The 20,636-nt window shown below is 39.3% G+C and overlaps 1 protein-coding gene across 3 annotated transcripts in view; it reads right to left on the bottom strand.

Moving 5' to 3' along the window:
• The window catches only part of LOC126263227 (tudor domain-containing protein 7A-like), a 212,706-nt gene that overhangs the window by 174,713 nt on the left and 17,357 nt on the right, over nucleotides 1-20,636 (bottom strand). For all 3 annotated transcript variants that reach the window (XM_049960324.1, XM_049960313.1, XM_049960320.1), the window contains exons 3-4: nucleotides 6,308-6,528; nucleotides 3,350-3,496 (exon numbers count right to left, since the gene is read on the bottom strand). In XM_049960324.1, the coding sequence (XP_049816281.1) occupies nucleotides 3,350-3,496; nucleotides 6,308-6,528 (368 nt within the window). The remainder of the gene's footprint in view (nucleotides 1-3,349; nucleotides 3,497-6,307; nucleotides 6,529-20,636) is intronic.

A 20,636-nucleotide genomic window follows, 5' to 3' on the forward strand; every position in this document is an offset into this window, starting at 1 on the left:
AATGTGCTGTGTCCATTTAAAAGGAGGGGGGGAGGGGAGGGGAGGGGAGGGGAGGGGGCAAGAACAGAAGGAACACATTCTGCATCAATCTATGGCAAATGAAACTTTTAAGCATACATTTACTGAATACAGTCATATCAACTCTGCCTTCACTTCTTGCAACATAGTTCAAAAATCGTTTTCCTCATGTCACCTTTGCAATGTTTGTAAGTGAAGAAAAATTTCAAATACAACAAATCACTGTATTTCGGACAGCACAACAGTATTCTGCATCTCATTTTGCAGTCATGCAACACACAGTGACAGGAAAAAAGTCACAACACCAAAATACAATTAATGTAATCAAACAATGGAAAATTCAGGCTGGACTGTAACAATATTATGAGAAGGAAAGTTGCTACTCACCATCTCACCATATAGCAGAGATGCTGAGTCGCAGATAGGCACAACAAGAAGACTTTCACAATTAAAGCTTTTGGCCATTGGCCTTTGTCGACAATACACACATGCACGCGCACGCACACGCGCACGCGCACGCACACGCGCACGCACGCACGCACACACACACACACACACACACACACACACACACACAGAAACGACTGCAGTCTCAGGCAACTGAAATCACACTGCCGTGTGTGTGTGTGTGTGTGTGTGTGTGTGTGTGTGTGTGTGTGTGTGTGTGTGTGTTGACAAAGGCCAATTGCCGAAAGCTTTAATTGCGAGTCTTTTTGTTCTGCCTATCTGTGACTCAGCATCTCTGCTTTATGGTGAGTAGCAACTTTCCTTCTCATAATAATGTACAGTAATGAAATTTGAGAATACATTTCAAATTTAGAGGTTACTGTACGTGCAAGATAAGCCACTGAAAACATTAAATGCTGGTACATCAATAACTGGTGTAACCTCCAGAATGTTGAATACAAGCATGCAAACATGCATGTATCATGTTGTACAGTTGCCAGTTGTCAATTTGTGTGATGGAGTCCGATACTTGCTGCACTTGGTCGGTCTATACAGGGGTGGTTAATGCTGGTTGTGGATGACGATGGAGTTGTTGTCAGATGATGATGTCCCATATGTGCTCAATTGGAGACAGATCTGGCGATTGAGCAGGCCAAGACAACGTACTGACACTCTGTAGAGAACACAGAGTTACAACAGCAGTATGTGGGCGAGTGTTATTTTGTTGGAAAAAAACGCTCTGGAAATGCTGTTCATGAATGGTAGCAAAACAGGTCGAATCACCAGATCACTGTACACATTTGCAGTCAGCATATGTGAGATAACTACAAGAGTGCTCCTGCTGTCATGAGAAATCTCACCCCAGACTATAACTCCAGAGGCGGCCCGTTGTGTCTAGCACACAGACAAGTTGTTTGCAGGTTCTCAACTGGCCTTTTGATGAACACATGACAATCACTGGCCCCAAGGCAGAACCAACTTTCATCAAAAAACACAACAGACCTTCACCCTACCCTCCAATGAGCTCTCGCTTGACACCACTGGAGTGGCAAATGGCGGCAGTAGGGGGTCAGAGGAATGCACACTACAGGCGTCTGGCCCAGAGCTGCCCTTGAAGTAACCAATTTGTAACTGTTCACTGTGGCACAGTGGTGACAATTGCTGCTCAAATTGCTGCTGGAGATGTAACAATGCACCAGAGCTATATACCACATGTGATGGTCTTCCCTCATAATAGTGTCACGTGGCAACTGTACATTCCCATGACAATTATTGTTGTTGTTGGTTGTTTTTGGGGAAGGAGACCAGACAGCGAGGTCATCGGTCTCATCGGATTAGGGAAGGAAGTCGGCCGTGCCCTTTGAAAGGAACCATCCCGGTATTTGCCTGAAGCGATTTAGGGAAATCACGGAAAACCTAAATCAGGATGGCCGGACGCGGGATTGAACCGTCGTCCTCCCGAATGCGAGTCCAGTGTGACAATTATTGCCAGTAATCATGTACAGTGGCTAATTCCTGCCAAGTCTTCCTGAAACAACACAGAGGGGACATCCAGCTTCCTGTAGTTCTATTACACAACCTCACTGAAATTCATTGAGGTATTGATAATGCTGTCTTTGTTGCCTCCAAGGTATTCTTGGCTAACATCAATTCACCACATCCAAACTCACAGGTAACTAATGCTCACAATCATTACAGCCTGTATTTAAAGCAAACCTGATTTGCATCATACTAGAGTTGTTACTTGAAATTCTCTTATGTCACTATTGCAAAATCTGAATAGACATAATCTCTCAGATGTAGAAACAGATCTATCAACTTTCATTTTTCTTGTGTCACTGTATTTCCATGTATCCTAAAATGGAATGCATCAATCACCTACACCCAAACTACCATGTACTTTCACAATGCCCAGAAATGAGATGAATTCTATTCACTCTTCTTTCCACATTTCCAAAAGCAGCCTCACAAAATCATAATCTCTGCAAGATATGGGCTCTTATAAAGATAACCCGTTGCTTTCAATCACATCTATCCTTAATGTTGCATAAACTATAAAATCTATGTTTTCATTCCTTGCTCATAGTCACTGCTCCTCCAACTCCAACCGATTCAAATCTCTTACATATTAATATTTCATCTCTTCTGAGGTTTCTTTTCCATATTTATCTAATTTATCTAATCATTATTTGTTGCTTCATTCCTGTTGTATACATGTCATCTAAAAGTACCTCTAATACCCAGTAGCACATTTTGCATTTCTCTTCCCCTTCTCTATCATGTCACTGCAGTCCACTCAGAAGTAGGGTTTAAACAGTTTCTATGGATTAGGTTGTTATTAAAGTGCTTCCCTCTTATTGCTTCACATAAATATACCAGACAGGAGGCCCTAGCCACATGACATTCCTTCATTACTAGGAAAGTTCTTTTAACATCGTCACAGTTAATCTCATCCCTACTCTTACCCGATTACACTGTTGACCCATCCTAATGACAGCAGGAAACTTAAAACTAACCTTTCTATCTTCTTCTCTGCCATTTTCACCTTCTCAAACTTCAGTTTTCATCTTACTTGTGACTCACTGCTTTCAACTGCCGTATCCTGCAGTTTTTCCTAGATGGAGAGTCAGGGGTAACTTTAATGCCTATTCTTAAAGTAATAATCAGTATTCCAAATGCCAAAGAATTTGGCAACCTTCATATTTCTGTGAGAATGTGTTGCTGCCTTGAAAGTCAATGTTTTTAATACCATCACAAATTTTTATTGCTTTGTCATAGTCAACTAAAGAAAATGCTATTTCAAAGCACATAAACAAAGTAAATATAAAAGAGACATAGCTAATATTATAAAATCTTATTCAACTGTTCAACAATATTTAATTACCATTGAGTTTGACTGATTATTTGACTGAGCTCCTTTTCCACTGAGTGAGACAGTAATTGGCTGTCTTCTAGAGGAAGGCTTCGATTCAGGTTTTTTTGAATTCCACTTGTTTCCTGGCGGAAAATTCCGTGATCTGCTTGGCGCAGCCTATAAAGACAGACAACTCAAAATACAATTCCACCATTAACAATAAATATTTGGTTTGATATGGGTAATAAAGTATAGTATGTTCACAATGCCCTGAATGAGGGGTCCCTAGTTACGTATCAGCGGGAGCCTGTAAAAGTCAGTCAATTCAGGCCAAGAGTGTTCTGTGTTCGACCACTGCCAACAATGGTGATCTAACAATACACACTCTCTCTCTCTCTGTCTGTCTGTCTGTCTGTCTGTGTGTGTGTGTGTGTGTGTGTGTGTGTTCACTGTTCTGCCAAAGCAGTAAGCACATTGTTGCACACTCGGTTCAAAAAAGGACACAGGCAAAAGTAAGTTGAAATTCTTCTCTCTATCAAAAGATCAATGCAGGAAGTACACATCATCATCATCATCATCATCATCATCATCATCATCATCATCATCATCATCATTCCCAAAACCATCCCTCTACCACCCCTCCCCCACCCCTTCCAGAACATTGTGAACAAACAATAAATACACATCAACACAAATAAACACTAACTGTTTAGTCTGGTATGAATGTAAGCTGCATAATGATGATAATATCTACAAGTGGATCCAAGTGTCTACATAACAACTATCAAAATATTAACAAAAGTGGCCCAAGAGTGGCAACAGGTGTGGGTTAATTACAACTGCTCACATTTGTCATGTGGAAACCCAAACTCACCTCAATTAACTGAAAGAGATACAAGCAAATGAAAATGCACAATATACCTGACACTTTGATGACAAGTCCATAACTTTCCTGATGAATCCCCTTTTCTCTGTTCTATCTAAACTCAGTTCTTAAGTATAGTAGACCCATAGTTACAGTAAGACTTATTTCAAACATTATATAGATACGTTCCTCAAAGATTGCATTTTCAATTCCACGAAGACTGACTACTTCGAATGAGGTGTACTGTAAAATGTTCATAGATACATCCACAGGTACAGACATCAAAAAAAGTTTTGCATCACCTCGGTTCCAAGAGTTCCGGGAACCTGTAACAAAAAATTGGAATATAGATCAACATAAACATTATTTCTGCCCTTTTTATTGCTCATGAAAACCACACATTGCATGTTGCACCACCATACAGCGAGACCTTCAGAGGCAGTGGTCTAGGTTGCTGTACACACCAGTACCTCTAATACCCAGTAGCACATTTTGCATTTATGCATGCCCGTATTCACTGTGGCATATCCCAGGCATGTTCAATAAGGTTCACGTCTGGAGAACATGCTGGCCATTCTAGTCAAGCGATGTCATTATCCTGAAGGAAGTCATTCACAATATGTGCACGTTGGGAGCACGAATTGTCGTTCATGGAGATGAATGCCTCGCCAATATGCTGCCGATATGGTTGCACTGTCAGTCAGAGGATGGCATTCACATACTGTACAGCCATTACGGCACCTACCATGACAACCAGCAGCATCTGTCGGCCCCACATAATGCCACCCCAAAATATCAGGGAACTTCCACCTTGCTACACTCGCTGGACAATGTGTCCAAGGGGTTCAGCCTGATCAGGCTGTCACCAAACACCTCTCCGACGATTGTTTGGTTGAAAGCATATGCAACACTCATTGGTGAAGAGAACGTGATGGCAATCCTGAGCGTTCCATTCGGCATGTTGTTGTGCCCAACTGTACTGCGCTGCATGGTGTCGTGGTTGCAAAGATGGACCTCGCCACAGACATCGGGAGTGAAGTTGCGCATCATGCAGCCTATTGGGCACAGTTTGGGTTGTAACACGATGCGCTGTGGTTGCACGAAAAGCATTATTCAACAAGGTGGTGTTGCTGTTAAGGTTCCTCCAAGCCATAACCTGTAGGTAGCGGTCATCTACTGCAGTAGTACCCCTTGGGCGGCCTGAGCCAGGCATGTCATCGACAGTTCCTGTCTCTCTGTATCTCCTCCATGTCCGAACAACATCGCTTTGGTTCACTCCCAGACACCTGGACACTTCCCTTGTTGATAGCCCTTCCTGGCACAAAGTAACAATGCGGACATGATCAAATGGCGGTATTGACCATCTAGGCATTGCTGAACTACAGACCACATGAGCCATGTACCTACGTCCTGGCGGAATGACTGGAACTGATCGGCTGTCGGACTCCCCCCATCTACAAGGCACTGCTCAAGTATCGATGTTTTTATCTTTGGGCGGGTTTAGTGACGTCTCTGAACAGTCAAAGGGACTGTGTCTGTGATACAACATCCACAGTCAACACCTATCTTCAGGACTTCTGAGTACTGGGGTGACGCAAAACTTTTTTGATGTGTGTATTTAATAACTATCATATAAATGAAACTGCAATCTATAAAGGGATGGAATATGAAAGTATTACATGACACAATGTACACTAAGCATACTCATGCTACTGTGTTTGTCACATTAGTTTTATGTAATGTGCCCAACGTTCAGACTAATCACCATACATACATAAAAATAAGGATCTATTTCCCAAATAATAATATAAAGTCTAGCCCAGAAGCTTCAGTAAATACACCACCATGTTGATAAGCTGTTTCCATCCCAGTACAAAATTCTGTGGATTTCTTTCAACCAATACATTCCTAACTGCACTCATATCTTCCTCCTAAAGCAATCAAAGAAGAAGAAATTATGAAATTTCCTCTTGTACCTGTTGATCTTTAACATCTGTTCTTGAACTTTTTTAAATAATCACATGTAGCACCACTGCTGCGATTTGTAAAGGATTGGGGAAGTTTTACTCCCATAATTTGGAAAAAAAATTATCAATATGCCATAGCAAACCAACAGTACTTACATTCTTCAATGGAAATTTCAGTTTTTTGGGTGCAGACTTCTGCTTAGCTACCAAAGCAGCCAAATGAGCAGTGTTTTCTTTAGGGATGGTATCAAACATCAATTCACCATTTGAACCAGTGAAAATTCGCATATCTTCAACAGTCTTTAGAAACTGTTCCAAAGATGAATAACCCAGTTCTCTGTATGGAATGCTATGTCCAACTAAGGTTCTGTAGTCTCCTAAAGAAAATAAATATTCACTATTAAAAAATGAAAACAACAAAACAAACATTTTTAACATCGTTACTGATAAACTTTAAAATACTGAACAATTGGGAAAGGCTTTTTTGCCGTAGTAAAACAAATCTATCACCCCACAGTTAACATTCTCTCTGGGTTATCATTGTTGTGCAACTGTGTTTTTGACAGTTTCATGAGCAACCATCCACTGTTAATAATTTTTTTTAGCTGAAATTTGAGCTTGATGCAACGGAGAAAATACATAAGAAAAATAAATTATTAAGAACAAATACAACATGCCCTATTACACTCTTGATTGAATTGTTTTGTATTTGGAGTTGGGAAGAACAGCCATGTTGTTTCAAATAGCCAAGTCTTATGGCTTTGTTAAACTAGTCTTAGTCACATCTCAAACAATTTAGAAGGGTTCGGCTTGTGCTTCGGCCTTTCTTCGTGACTTTCTCAGATGGTAAGTTTGAACATAATAAATAGCTTAAGCAAGTCTTTCCTTATCCTGCCTGGCAAGTCTTTCCTAACCCAGCGTTCTGAGCAACTTTTCCGTAACCCTCCCCATTTTCTAAACCTCATCAGTCCTCTTCCTTCATCCCTCTTCCTCCCCCTTCAACCCTTCTGCCAGGAGGAGGAGGAGGAGGAGGAGGAGGAGGAGGAGGAGTCACTCACTCCAAAAGCTTGCAAATTTTCACTACTTTCATAATGTGTTTTCTCTTGCCACCAACTTGTGAATTAGTTATCTATCCACTCACATTTTCAAAAATTGATTATTTTCACTAGTTAATAACATAATCATTAGAAATGAGAAGTTCTGTATACACCCAGTCAGTCTCAGTACTTAAGCTAGAAACACACATTCACCAAGTCTGTTATGTAACAACATTAAGCTTAGAACCTTACCCACTCGATACATTTCTGTAGTTGCCCATGATACAGGCTCACACACTCAATATTTATTGCACAATATGTATTGCAAATTCTGAGCTGAGATCAGTATTGATAGTTTGCACAATATACTGAGAAAGCAATCCTGCCGGAGGAACATCCGCAATTCAACATTATAGAAGAGATTGAAAATACTGCACAAGTTGAAAAGGTTTTTTTTTTTTCTTTTTTTCCCAATCCTTAGACCACGACCAGTTTCAGGCTATTACATGATCATCATCATTTGTGCATAAACCATAAAACACAATACATTTTTTTTCTTTTTCATGAGTGGCACACAAATTTTAATTTAGTTGGGACACATGGAATAATGGGCCACACTCACAAGCTAAAAGAACATATACATGTGTTACTCCTATTAAAAAACAACTTGCTGCTAAGCAAAATGGACGGTAGCTCAATCTTTAAGTCCTCACTTTTTAATAGTTAGCAGTAACAGCAATAAAGGAAAACACTGAAAATAGGAGCAATACAGCAAGGTAACAAAACTTACGTAACAGCTAGCGACTCAACTAGGCTTACGTAAGATAAGACATGAAACAATTAAATTCTGCATCGTGAATAACAAGCAAATTTAAATTTAATGACACAGTTAATTATGCACAGTAACACACCATAGTCATAGACTAAAAAATTGAAAATATGCAAACTTCTAGTCTTCACTATGGAAAATAGTGAAATACATTTGCGTATTTTCCATAGTGAAGACTTCAAGGTCCAGCCAGTTTCTATCCTGCATAGCTGTAAAATGTTCTTTTTTAATAGAAGTTTGAATATTTTTACTTTTTAATCTGACTATGGCATATTATTGTGCATCATCTGCATCCTAAAAAATTAAAATTTGCCTGTCATCCATAATGTAAAATTTATTTAGCTCTCACATCTTTATCTTATGCAAGCCTTGTTGAACTGCTGGCTTTTAGTTAGCAGTGTTATTACCTTGCTGTATTGCTCCTAGTTTCAATGTGTCCCTTTATTCCTGTTACTGTTAGCTACTAAATAGTATACAGGTTTTTGACAGTGGGACTATTTTTGCTTAGCACCAAGATGTTTTTGTTAATAGGAGTGACACTTTTAAGTTCTTTTAGTTCATGATTATGGCATGATATTCCATGTCACCATATGTGTCAATACTAAACTAAAATCTGCATGCCACTCATGAAGAAGAAAAAGATTCATTGTGTTTTACGGTTTGTGTGTAAGCTTTAAGTTGCTGGTTTCCAGTTAGGAGTTTTATGACAGTTCTGTTCAGACCCAGTTACCATCCATAACATAGTCTTAATGCTTTCCATGCAACTTTCTCTTTAATATTTTCTCGTTTTTCATGTAAATCACTAAGTCAAATTGTGAACTGCCAAGTTAGTTGGTCTCATGTTATTCGTCCCATCAACAGATGGCAGTACTTTCAGCAATCTGGTTTATCGGTTTACCTCCTACTCCTCTGAGTAAACTGCTCCACGCTCTGCACTCACTGGTGGCACACTGCGTCCTATTCTCTCCAGCGTGGCACTTGGGGCTGCAAAACAAAACTTCAGTGTCCTGATGCTCATTCCATACTTCTTTACCTAAACAGTTGTTCGCTGTACTGCCTGGTATCGCTTTGGCACTGATTTATATTTCACAGCACCTAACCCCACTGCTTTTGGCTAAAAGTGTTATATGGCATTTCTTTTTTGTTCCCTCACGTGTACTAGTGCAAATAAAAATTATTATTAGCTTCGATTTCTTGTTATTTTGAGTATCACATCTGATGATGGGCACATAATAGCCCGTAACCGGCTGTGGTCTAAGCATTGGAAAATAAAAAAGCTTTACAACTGAAGAGGTATTTTCTATCTCCACAATATTGAAGAAGACGCTACAGTTCTAAAACTATTGACACTCATTCAATATAATATGCAATATATTGTACCGTGTGAGAGAGGTATTGTTCAATACATATCAGTTCCTGGTGAGACCAAGAGAAATTCAATTCCATATGAATTTCTCCAAAGAAAAGAAAAAGTAAATAATAAAAATCAGCATGTGAGCTGGAAGATTTAAATGAAAGCACTATGTGTTACTTTAAAGAAATGAAGTTCTTGGTTTGATCAGAAAATCCCAGGTGCCTCATTGTTCTCAACAGCAACGGAAATTGAAAACATGGCATCATGACAGTACAGTGAAATGTTTATTTTTCTTGCAGCTGTTCTCATAACTGACAAACAAAATCTTGTCGGCTGTCTAGTGAGCATACATGTTTGTTTTTCGTGCAATATTTGTCAAAGTTCATATTAAGATCATGTAGATTTCCATCACTATTATTGTTTTATCTTTATTGTAGCAGTAGTTACAGTAGAGAAATATGTGGAAAACATGTACATGATAAATTATACAGTTCACTTGTTTAATTGTAATTAGTAGTAGTTGTGGCTTACCAAACTATGCAGTGAAGTAAGAGTCCCTGATCCACTGAAATACTCAAAAATTGGTTCTCAGACTTGCTTCCATACTGCACAAATTCTGCTTGTGTTTTGCAGGGCAAGCAACTCTGTCATAATCCATACAAATTCCACATCATCAATTGCAGACATATTCTTTTGTAGGCAGAGTTCTAACTGATGCATGTCAGACATAAATATTGCACAGTGATATTGTGCCATTCTCTTTCACTTAATATATTGACACAATATCATTACGTTAATAATACTGAATGTGTGAGAGTTGCTTTACAGACTATATAAACCAACTTTGCTCTGTCAAAAACACCTGCAAGTCTACAAAGACAGTGTAAACAGCTGAGTACATAAATAAAAGTAACTTTCATACCTTCATGTGAATAAGGTATATAAAAGTTTTTAAATGGGAAAGTCATAGGATGTTTTATGAATCAAAGCAGATCAGATCTTGTTCAGAACACGTAAAGGCCATAATGTATGCCTCTGCTTCCATAATGAAAATACAGAGTTACTGTTACCCTAAACTGCCTGTGCACTTCCAACTATGACTAAGGAACTATGTAACATCATTTATTTAGTTATTTATTTATTTATTTTTGCAGGGAGATAAAACATCAACAGTCATAGCCAGCTATTGCCCACACCGAAACTGAGTTTTATTGTGCAGATTCTCTCCCTGTGCCAGTTCCCTTAAAAAGGAGTAGGAAACCCTTCACTAGTTCTTTATTAGACACAATTTCTTCAGGAATCAATGATCTGAATATTCTGTGTCTTAATTAATGTCATTATTATTGACAATGCTTGTTCAACACACAGTATCATCTACGAAAATTGTGTAATAGGTGAAGTGTTCACAGGATTGACAAGTGCTGTGATGACATATCTGCCTCCCATGAGTGATCCGTTGAGTTCTTTCGATGACTCTATACAATCTAACCATGTAGGTACAACGAAAAAGTCTTATGAAGAGTGTTATTCATTCATACATACATACATACATACATACTGTGAACACAACATCAAGAATTACAATACCGTTTACATTGATCTGAAACAGGAGGAGCTGGTGTTGCATATTGATTTTCTGAAGAACTGCATTATAAAAAAAATCAAGGAAATGAAATGTGAGCTCACTGAGCAACAGACACCATGCAATTCAGTGGCATACGGTCATCCATATGAGAAAATAGGTTTGTCTTCAGTCTTAAATGGTGTAGTATCTTATTCACTGAAGCATGGTAAATATGCCATCACCGTATTTCATAAAAGCACATTATGTGATATTACAGAACAAAAATCTAACAATCAAAAGTGCACACTCAATCAAATGCAGGAACATTACAGTTCAGAAACAGATTTATGTTTCTCCAGTTTAAATATCATGTAATGGGCTTAGGGTTTCCAATTTATTTGAACTTTTTTGAAATATCTCGTGAAAAGAGTGCTGTTGATAAAACATAAGGGGATCAAACGAATTTTGTTTTGCCATGTAAACCACAAGGAAGAAACGTTCAACAAAAATAAAGTTTCTTAGTAAGTACAATAAATCTGATTTAAGCTTTCATATTTCCAGAAGAAGATGGGCAGAGCTCACATTTCAAGGGAAAAGATTAAAGAAATTTCCTTAGAGCCATTTTTTATCATCGGAGGGAGCTTATGTTTAAGGAGCCGATCCATATGACTGAATGAATTTTATGAAGAAAGCATCCATCCTTAAGCAGTATTTAAATCTGCTTAACTGATGGCTATTTAAACTTTTGCAAGGGCAAACTGTCATGGGCATACAATAGCAGTAACAGTTTGAGAGCAGCTACATATTTCATTGTTTTTTCCTGTTTTAGATCTGCAGGTACTCAAATAACTTATGCACTGTATATGGCACCTTCCCTGGATCACATTCCTAACATTACCACAGCTTCTTTTAATTTGATATATCCTGGACCGGTCTGTAGACTAATCCACTGCAGTAACAAAAAATTACACTAAAATAGTAAAAACCTATGAGCAAAGATTAATGTAATGGCCACTGCACACCAACTGATCTAGGGGTTCCAGCTCAATTATCTTCAGTTCTGTTGAAATGTGTACCAAATGTACCTAATAACTTGCATGAACTTCTATGAAGCTTCAGCTTACTCTGTAATTTGTACTAAGTTCGACAATCCATTATTCCTGACCCAAAGGAGTTATGGCACTACAAATTCTAATGCAGACAACTTTTTTGCAAAATATGGGAATAACCTAACGAAAATGAAGAAGTCAAAAGACAGATCCGTCACATTACTCACAGAAAAGGAATTATAGCCTTGCAGATTGAAAAGAGAAAATGTTAATGTGTTATTAGCAAACTGCAGGAACATTTATGGAAATATCCCACAATTAGTCTAGCTTCTGAAAATAGAAGTGAACAACAGCAAAATCCTAAATTTGGGTAGGAATATACATCACAAGGATAGATTAGGCACCAGTCATGGTAGTGCATTTATTTCCTTAACAAAATCTATAGCATCTACTGAGGTTACTACAGATTCCAAATGTGAAATAATTTGGATAAAATTAAGTATTAAAAGTGGGGCAAATATGTTAACTGGATGCATTTACTGGCCGTCTGTGTCATGAGTTATAGTGGCAGAATGCTTCAGACACAACTTGAGACTGTCACGAGAATGTTATCATGCTACTGTAACGAGTGGAGACACCAAATAGCCAGCTATAGAAAGGGAGAATCACGCAATTAATACTGATGGCGGAGAAGTAGATCTGTATGAGGCTGTTCTGAAAGTTTACACAAAATCAAATATTCATCCCTGACGACAGAGATATTGAGCACTAACGGATAAAACTAAGAAATATTGAACAATATGCTTTAGGCAAATATGTACCTTGCAAGGTTGTGAGAAATGGAAAAGACTCACCGTGGTTCAATAGCCATATTAAAGAGTTGCTGAGAGAGCAAAGACTGCCTCATACCCCAATTTAATCAAAGTCACAACACAGCGTAAGTAATGTGAATGAAGCATAACTGTGCATAAGAAGAGTAATGCGAGGAGCATTCAACAAATCCAAAATTAAAAATTTTGCCAAATGATCTGTCAAACTCCCAAGAAGATTTTGTCTTATGTTAAGTCAGTCACTATTCGTTCAGTGACCACATATTTGCCAAAACAGATGACAACAGATGACTGAAATACAGCATTCTTCCAAAATCATTTCGCTGTGGAAGATTGTGATACAGTTCCTAAATTCAATTGTCGCACAAATTCCGAAATCACATATACTGAAGTAAACAATCACAGAATATAAAATCAACTAAAACTGCCCAACAGTGGAAAGGCAACTGGACTGGATGAGATTTCTATGAGGTTCTACAGAGATTATGCAAATAAGAAAAAATAAGCAGGCCATTCTGGTTTTCAAAAAGGATCACAGGACAGACACACATAACTGCAGGCATATATCAATGATGTCAATCTGTTGTAAACTTAAGGAACATGTTTCATGCTTGTGCTTTGTGATGTTTTTGGAAAACAAAAACTTTTATAAAAATCAACATAGATTCCGTAAACATACATCTTGCAAAATTCCACTTCCTCACAGGTGCTGAAAAAAATTATGTCTGCTGTGATGAACTTTATTTCCTTCTTATAGTGTGACTCCACCATTTTGTATGTGCTACTGCCACTCCCACCTTAAGCAAGAAAGAAGGTTCAGCATAGAAGATATCAATTTTCTGTACCCTCTATCTGGTATCGTAAAGCAATCACTATGAAGATGGCAAAATTTAACAGTGAAATCTATTGCAAATAAAACTAAAACCTGTAAATACAGATGAAAATGTTATCCCTACTACATAAAGATATAGTAACAGCTGTTGCTACATGGTTATGGAGATCCCATAACTCTGGTCTATCATATTACTCAATGCACTGTCACCAGCTGATCAATTACTCTATTGCTGCAATATCGTCTACAAGAAGAGCTTGGTACATCTTCTGCGACTCCTTCTATCAAATGTCCGACTTTGATGGCTTCTGTCATATTCGGATTTGCAATGTTGCCAAGGGCCAAAACTTTCATTTTGCCTTGACTTTGGGCCCTATTCTTCAACCATTCTTCAGCTAAAATGACTTGCTGTTGACTGTCACCTAATATTTTCTTTAATCCAGCCTGAAATTTGTCCCACTTATTGAGCTTCTCTTTGTTCTTTTCGAACCACTGTTGGGCTGAGCTGTCCAAGTAAAAGTACATATTTGCCAAGCATATCTTGTCATACCACCTGTTGTATTTGATGAATCATTTTGTTGGGTCCTGAACAGCATCTCTGAAAAACACCAGTGGATACTTGATGTGCAACTGACTTACTATTGGCTTAGCATCCATTGATCTCCTGAACATACAGACCATGGGATGATGTACTGCTTGTATTCCACTTCCTGTCCGTATAGGTGACAGCTCTTGCATTGTTTGATTAGAGCCATGATGACGTAGATGTCTTGAAGATACCTGGTATCTGCACCAAACAATGTCACTTTGAAACCGCACTCAAGTCCAACTCTGAAGGCAGAGCTGACAATGAAGAACAATAATTAGAATTGAAAGTACGTTTACTACTGACACCAATGTGCAGCCGGAACAGAATTGATCTCTTGGAATGAGAGTGCAGTTATTTAGATGAAGATTGAATATTCCAGGGGTCAGTATTTATACAAGTCATAAATTCCATACATACAAACACCAAACAAACTGTATTTAAATGATATATTTCAAATTGTCTTTCACCATTCCAGAAAATGTACATTATCCAGCATCAATTCGTGAGTTTCAGAAGCAGTTCACTTACTTAGAGAAGAATTCATCCAAAACCCTGATTTCTCCTTTCCTTGTTAATTTTTTTGTCCTCGTGGAATGCAACTGCATGATTCATACTCACTTCCACCAACTATCATCCATTTCATGGCCATAGTATGGCCTGTGTAAACACTTCTAGCACATAAACGTATTGATGCAAACACTCGTGAGCTACAGTGGCTCACAATGTTGCCAAACAGGTGCTACACTTCATGTAGCCATCAGTGTTGCCTAGCAACATGGCTAGGCTATATTGTCAGCAATATCTAATTTATATGGTTATGCAAATGTATCTAACACCAGATCTCCAAAATTGATGCTGCCGATTTTACAATTACGAGGGCTATCCACAAAGTACATTACGTTTTGGAATTAAAAATAAATAAAGTATTGGAAACTTTTTTTTATTATATACAGATGAAAGCCACACTTAAATACTACTTTTCTGCATAGTTGCCATTTAAATTAAGGCACTTATCGTAGCGATGGACGAGCTTGGAAATTCCTTCATCGTAAAATTCGGCCGCCTGCGCCTTCAACCACGTGGTTACCTCTTCTTGAAGCTGTGCGTTGTCATCAAAACGCTGCATAGCCAACCACTTCTTCATTGCTGGGAATAAGTGGAAGTCGCTCGGTGCCAGGTCGGGACTGTACGCTGGGAATAAGTGGAAGTAGCTCGGTGCCAGGTTGGGACTGTACGGCGGATGAGGAAACAACTCCCACTTAAAAGATTCAAGAACTTCACGAGTGGCATTTGCCGTGTGGGCCCGGGCATTGTCGTGAATCAGCAAGATCTTTGAGCCCAACTTTCCCCTGCGCTTGTTTTGTGTTGCTCTTCTGAGGTTGTGCAGAGTTTGGCAATACCTTTGAGAGTTTATTGTAGTGCCTCTTTCCAGGAAATCCACAAAAATCACACCTTTTCTGTCCCAAAAGAGGTAACCAAGAGGTTGAAGGCGCAGGCGGGCGAATTTTACGAAGAAGGAATTTCCAGGCTCGTCCATCGCTACGATAAGTGCCTTAATTTAAATGGCAACTATGTAGAAAAGTAGTATTTAAGTGTGGCTTTCATCTGTATATAATTAAAAAGAAATTCCAATACTTTATTTATTTTTAATTCCAAAACGTAATGTACTTTGTGGATAGCCCTCGTATTAACATCACAGAAAATATGAAATTTAAGCTTATCAGAGACATCTCCTATCATTTTAGCATCATTTCAGTTAAATATTAAGCTTAAATTTGGGATTTTTATAAGTACATTTAAATACTGTTTGTTAATTTCGTGATCAATAAAATAACTGTTCCCATTTCTTTTACAAAACGTGCGTGAAGCTTTGGTGCCTTATGGAGTCACTGTTGCACTGGATTATACTAAACAATGTGTTCATAATCCCACACACGTTACCGCCCTGCATTAAGTGACTTGGAAGTTTTTATAGCTGTGTCAGCGTTGAATTTGTGATATGAAGGTGACAGAAGACTAATAAAAACCTTGCAGCTTCAAAAGCATTCTCTTCAAAAGAAGAACAGCTGGTTTATGCTTCTGCGAAGAAGCTCCAATGTACATTCATCATGAAGTACTACTCTTACACTGGTAAGAGTCTTTTACAAATACAATGTTTTACTCTTTTTGGCCAAAAGTCTCATACAATACGAAAATGTATGCACTTAACTTGTTTAGAAATGACTGCTTAACCCACAAGGAAAACTCCTCAGATAGGTTTTCTGAAACTATGGCCCAGAGGTGTGACATGTGACGACAACAATAACACCTGTTTGTTCATGAACTAAAAAATGTAACTTAATACACGATTTCTGGGGACAAATATCCACACTACTTGAACACGGAAAAGTCCATCCTTGACATTGCCTAGAAAGTTCTCTCAATGATAAGGTTGATGAAAGCCACACTCAGCAGTGGGCAGACCGGGTGCTTGCAGACAATTAGAAACATATTCCAAAGATGCCTTGGGCTCACGGACAGTTGAGATAAAAGTCCCGCATAGCACTGAACTTGAAGGTAGCTGAGATGCAGGTCCAGCACAGTGTGGCATTCAAGGGTAGCTGATAGAAGCCAGCGAGTGTTGAATGGCAGGTGCTCACAGTGCTGGCAAAGTCATCTCCAATGATATGTTCCTGTACAGCAGAGCAGATTGGTCGGGCGACAGCCTAATTACCCACCAACAGATGGATACTGGATACTAGCATGGCATTTATAGGGCACATGATTTCATGTATGAACGTAGTGCCTGCAACTGCAGCACAGTTTATTCCAATTTACATACTGCACATCAGCAATGATGGCGTCACCCGATGCTGTGGAGACTGCATGAGACATGGCCGGAAAAAGCATGGTAAGTTGTGTTAATGTCTGTTATTTACGCGTGATATCTTGCAGTAGTGCTAATATACGGCCAGGGCTGCGGCTACTTACGGTACACATCTGTAACAGTAGTGGCCATGTCACAAGATAACAGCCTGGTGTATACAATAACGATTTTTGTCCAATTTGTCCAGGCAAAAACATTATTTGCATTCAAGCAGACAGAGGAAAATACATAATCAAAACATTTGCTACGGAGAAACTTCAATGAAACGTGTGCTGCTTATTAAAACAAAAACTTATCAGAAATCGGATTTCCAAACTTTTGTGAATTATTTCTGAAGTGGCAAAGTAATGTGTGACTGTAGGCACAGCAGGCTGGAACACCTTCATTCCTTAACATGTCCTTTCACTCAAGGTCTGCTGGCACTGAACTGAACTTCCAAAATAAAATCAATTGTGGCGCTTCAGGTATGGACCTGTTTACACTTTTGGCGTTAATGAAAAAAACACTAGAATTAGTCAATTAATGATTCTGATAATTTATTTATCCATAATATACGCTTTGTTGACGCCAGATACAACTTCCTGGCAATTCTTTGTAACACACCCCTATAGGTACTAAGAGAAGCTGTGACATTTTCTTCATAGTTCTAGAATGTTCATAATCTATCACAGTAATTGTAAAAATCACACAATACTCAAACAAGAACACTGGCTAAGTGTCATTTCAGTTGTTCTCTCCTGCTATTTATAGTAGCACCCCTTGGTGCCAGGTAACAAAATTTTGGTTAATTATAGGTAATCTGGAATTTGAATGGTGGTGGTGATTTATGACAGACGGTGCTAAACAGCAAGGTCGTGAGCTCTCTTGCATTAATGATATACCAAAGAAACTTGGAAAAATCTATGGAGAAAGATCAATAAACTAGAAAATTATGTTTCATCCCACTACAAGATCGTAAAGCAACCCCAAGAAGGTGAGCTTCAGAATAGCCCGCTTTAAAATCCCAACGAGACACAGTGAAATAACTTAGTAAAATCATTCAGCTGTAAAAGTTGTTAACCCTTTAACTGCTCTGAACGTGGTTACGCATGCCACCAGTCCTTCCACCTGGTACTCTGAACATGTCTACTCGTAGACTGGTGGCGCGTGTAAACACATTCAGAGCGCACAGGGACGGGTACAAATGCGCGTGCATTAACACGTCCAGAGCAGTTACAGGGTTAAAAAAGGAACAGACAACCATGGCCGAATTACAACTTAGAAATAATATGTGATCCAGCCATTCTGTGACACATTAAGATCTCACACCCAGTACTTTGGGAAGAATTCCAGACACCACATAAAATCTTAAGACATGAAAAACACTTGCCTCGTTCTACTTAAAATAGAGGGAAGATCCTGTGGGAGACCCCATTCAACCCTCAGCTCATCATATAAATCACACTCAGTTTAAATATGTTGTACTGACAGCGATGTCCTGCATCTCTGACATACTAGGGGCTCCTTCACGATGTAAGAGGAATCCATGTGTCAATGGGCAATGTCCCACTCTAAGCCAAGTAAGGGCCACTACTTCACATCATCACAAGCAGAAGGAGGTAATCCATGATCACACTGAAGTCTTTATGGAACATAGTTTATTATTCCTCACTTCCAGCCACTGAGACTCCCACCAACATATGGCCTTCCTGGTCACAAATAAAGTGACAGCTCACAAAGGGACTGAACAGGGAGGAGGAGGAGGAGGAGGAGGAGGAGGAGGAAGGGAGCAAACCTCCTTGGCCGCCACATCAGCGAGTTCATTTCCCTGAATCCCTCTGTGCCCTGGAACCCAGCAAAGAATGATTTCCTTGTTTTGCCTTTGTAAGAGAAGGAGAGCATCCTGCACCTGTTGCAACATCTGATCTACTGTGTACATTTATCCAATAGCGGGACAGGCACTTTCAGAATCGGAGCAGGTGATAAATTTTTTGTTATGACGCTATCTCATCTGCTCTATTGCTCTCAAGATAGCAAACAGTTCTGTGTAATAAACTGAAAACTGTTGTGGGAGCCCTATCCTGAGGATAATGTCAGATAACACGACAGAACAACCGAAAAAATCTCTCTACTTAGAGCCATCTGTGTAGACAGTAATAAAATATGGGTGGTGACATAAAATCTCATTAAACTCCATTTTAAAAATATAGTCTGGGGTACAATGCTTCCTATAAGCAGTCAATTCTAAGAGCAATCAGGTTCTTGATAGTAGCCCTACTCCACCTCTGGCTTTGGACCTTAATGCCCCCCCCCACCTGTAATAACTCAAGGCTCTCCGTTGCACAGATCCCAAAGGGCCATGTTGCTTGTGGCTGATGAGCAAACAGCCGTACCAGTGATGGCTGAACAACATAGCTGGATGCTGGTGATGTAGAAATGGACAAATAAAAAGACGTCGAATAGACAGAGGAGGCTCAACAGCTTCCACACACAAACTAACAACAGGGCTCTTGCAATAGACCGCTGTTGACAGCCTAATACCCTCGTGGTAAATTGCATCCAGCATTTTAAGATATGAAGGCCTTGCTGACCCATAAATCTGGCATCCGTATTCAAGCTGGAGGTTGCACAAAGGCCTTATGAAGTTCGAGCAGACATGCCCTGTTGGCTCCTCAAGACCTATGACTGACACATTAAAGGATGTTTAAGAGGCCTTGAGACATCTCAGTTTCAGTTCTTTAAGGTGTGGCAACCATGTTAAGTTCCCATCAAAAGTAAGACACAGATACTTCACCTTTCCCTTAAAAGCAAGAATGGTGACACCCAGTTGTAAAATGGGTAAGTTAAACAGGCGGCGGGAATGATTAAAATCAACACAAACTGCTTTCCCCAAAGAGAATTTAAAACCTGTGGTGCAAGACCATTCTTCCAACGAACTGGATCATCAGTTGCAATTGCTGAGTAATTGTGGCAAGGCTGGAGGAGGCACGGAAGATGGAGAAGTCATTCCCTAACAAAGAACATAGTACTCAACGTCACACAACGGACATAATACTGTTGATTGAATTGGTGAAAGCCATGACACTTAAAACACTCCCTTGAGGAACACCACTCTCCTGCTTAAAATGGTCAGACAGGCCAAACCTTATATCTAAAGTATCTGTCTGAGAGAAAGGATCGTATGAAGGTTGGCACATGTCCATAGAATCCTCACTTATGGAGATGTGACAAAATATTATGCCAAGTAGTATCATAGTCCTTTTTCCAAATTGAAGAAAACACCAATAATGTGTTGCTTATGAAGGAAAGCTTGCTGACTTGCTGCTTCGAGCAGGGACAGGTTATTGAGAACAGAGTGATGTCTCCTGAACCCACACTGGGCGTGACTGAGTAGGGACCTAGTTTCGAGAACCCACACTATGCACCGATTGACCATATGCTCCAGTGTCTTTCCCACACAGCTTGTCAGGCTAATACTATGGTAACTATTGCGGTCTGTCCAATCCTTCCCAGGTTTTAAAATTGTGACTAAAATAGATTCTCTCCAACAGTTGGG

The sequence above is a fragment of the Schistocerca nitens genome, chromosome 1 (genome assembly GCF_023898315.1).
Source record: "Schistocerca nitens isolate TAMUIC-IGC-003100 chromosome 1, iqSchNite1.1, whole genome shotgun sequence".
NCBI classification, from domain to species: domain Eukaryota; kingdom Metazoa; phylum Arthropoda; class Insecta; order Orthoptera; family Acrididae; genus Schistocerca; species Schistocerca nitens.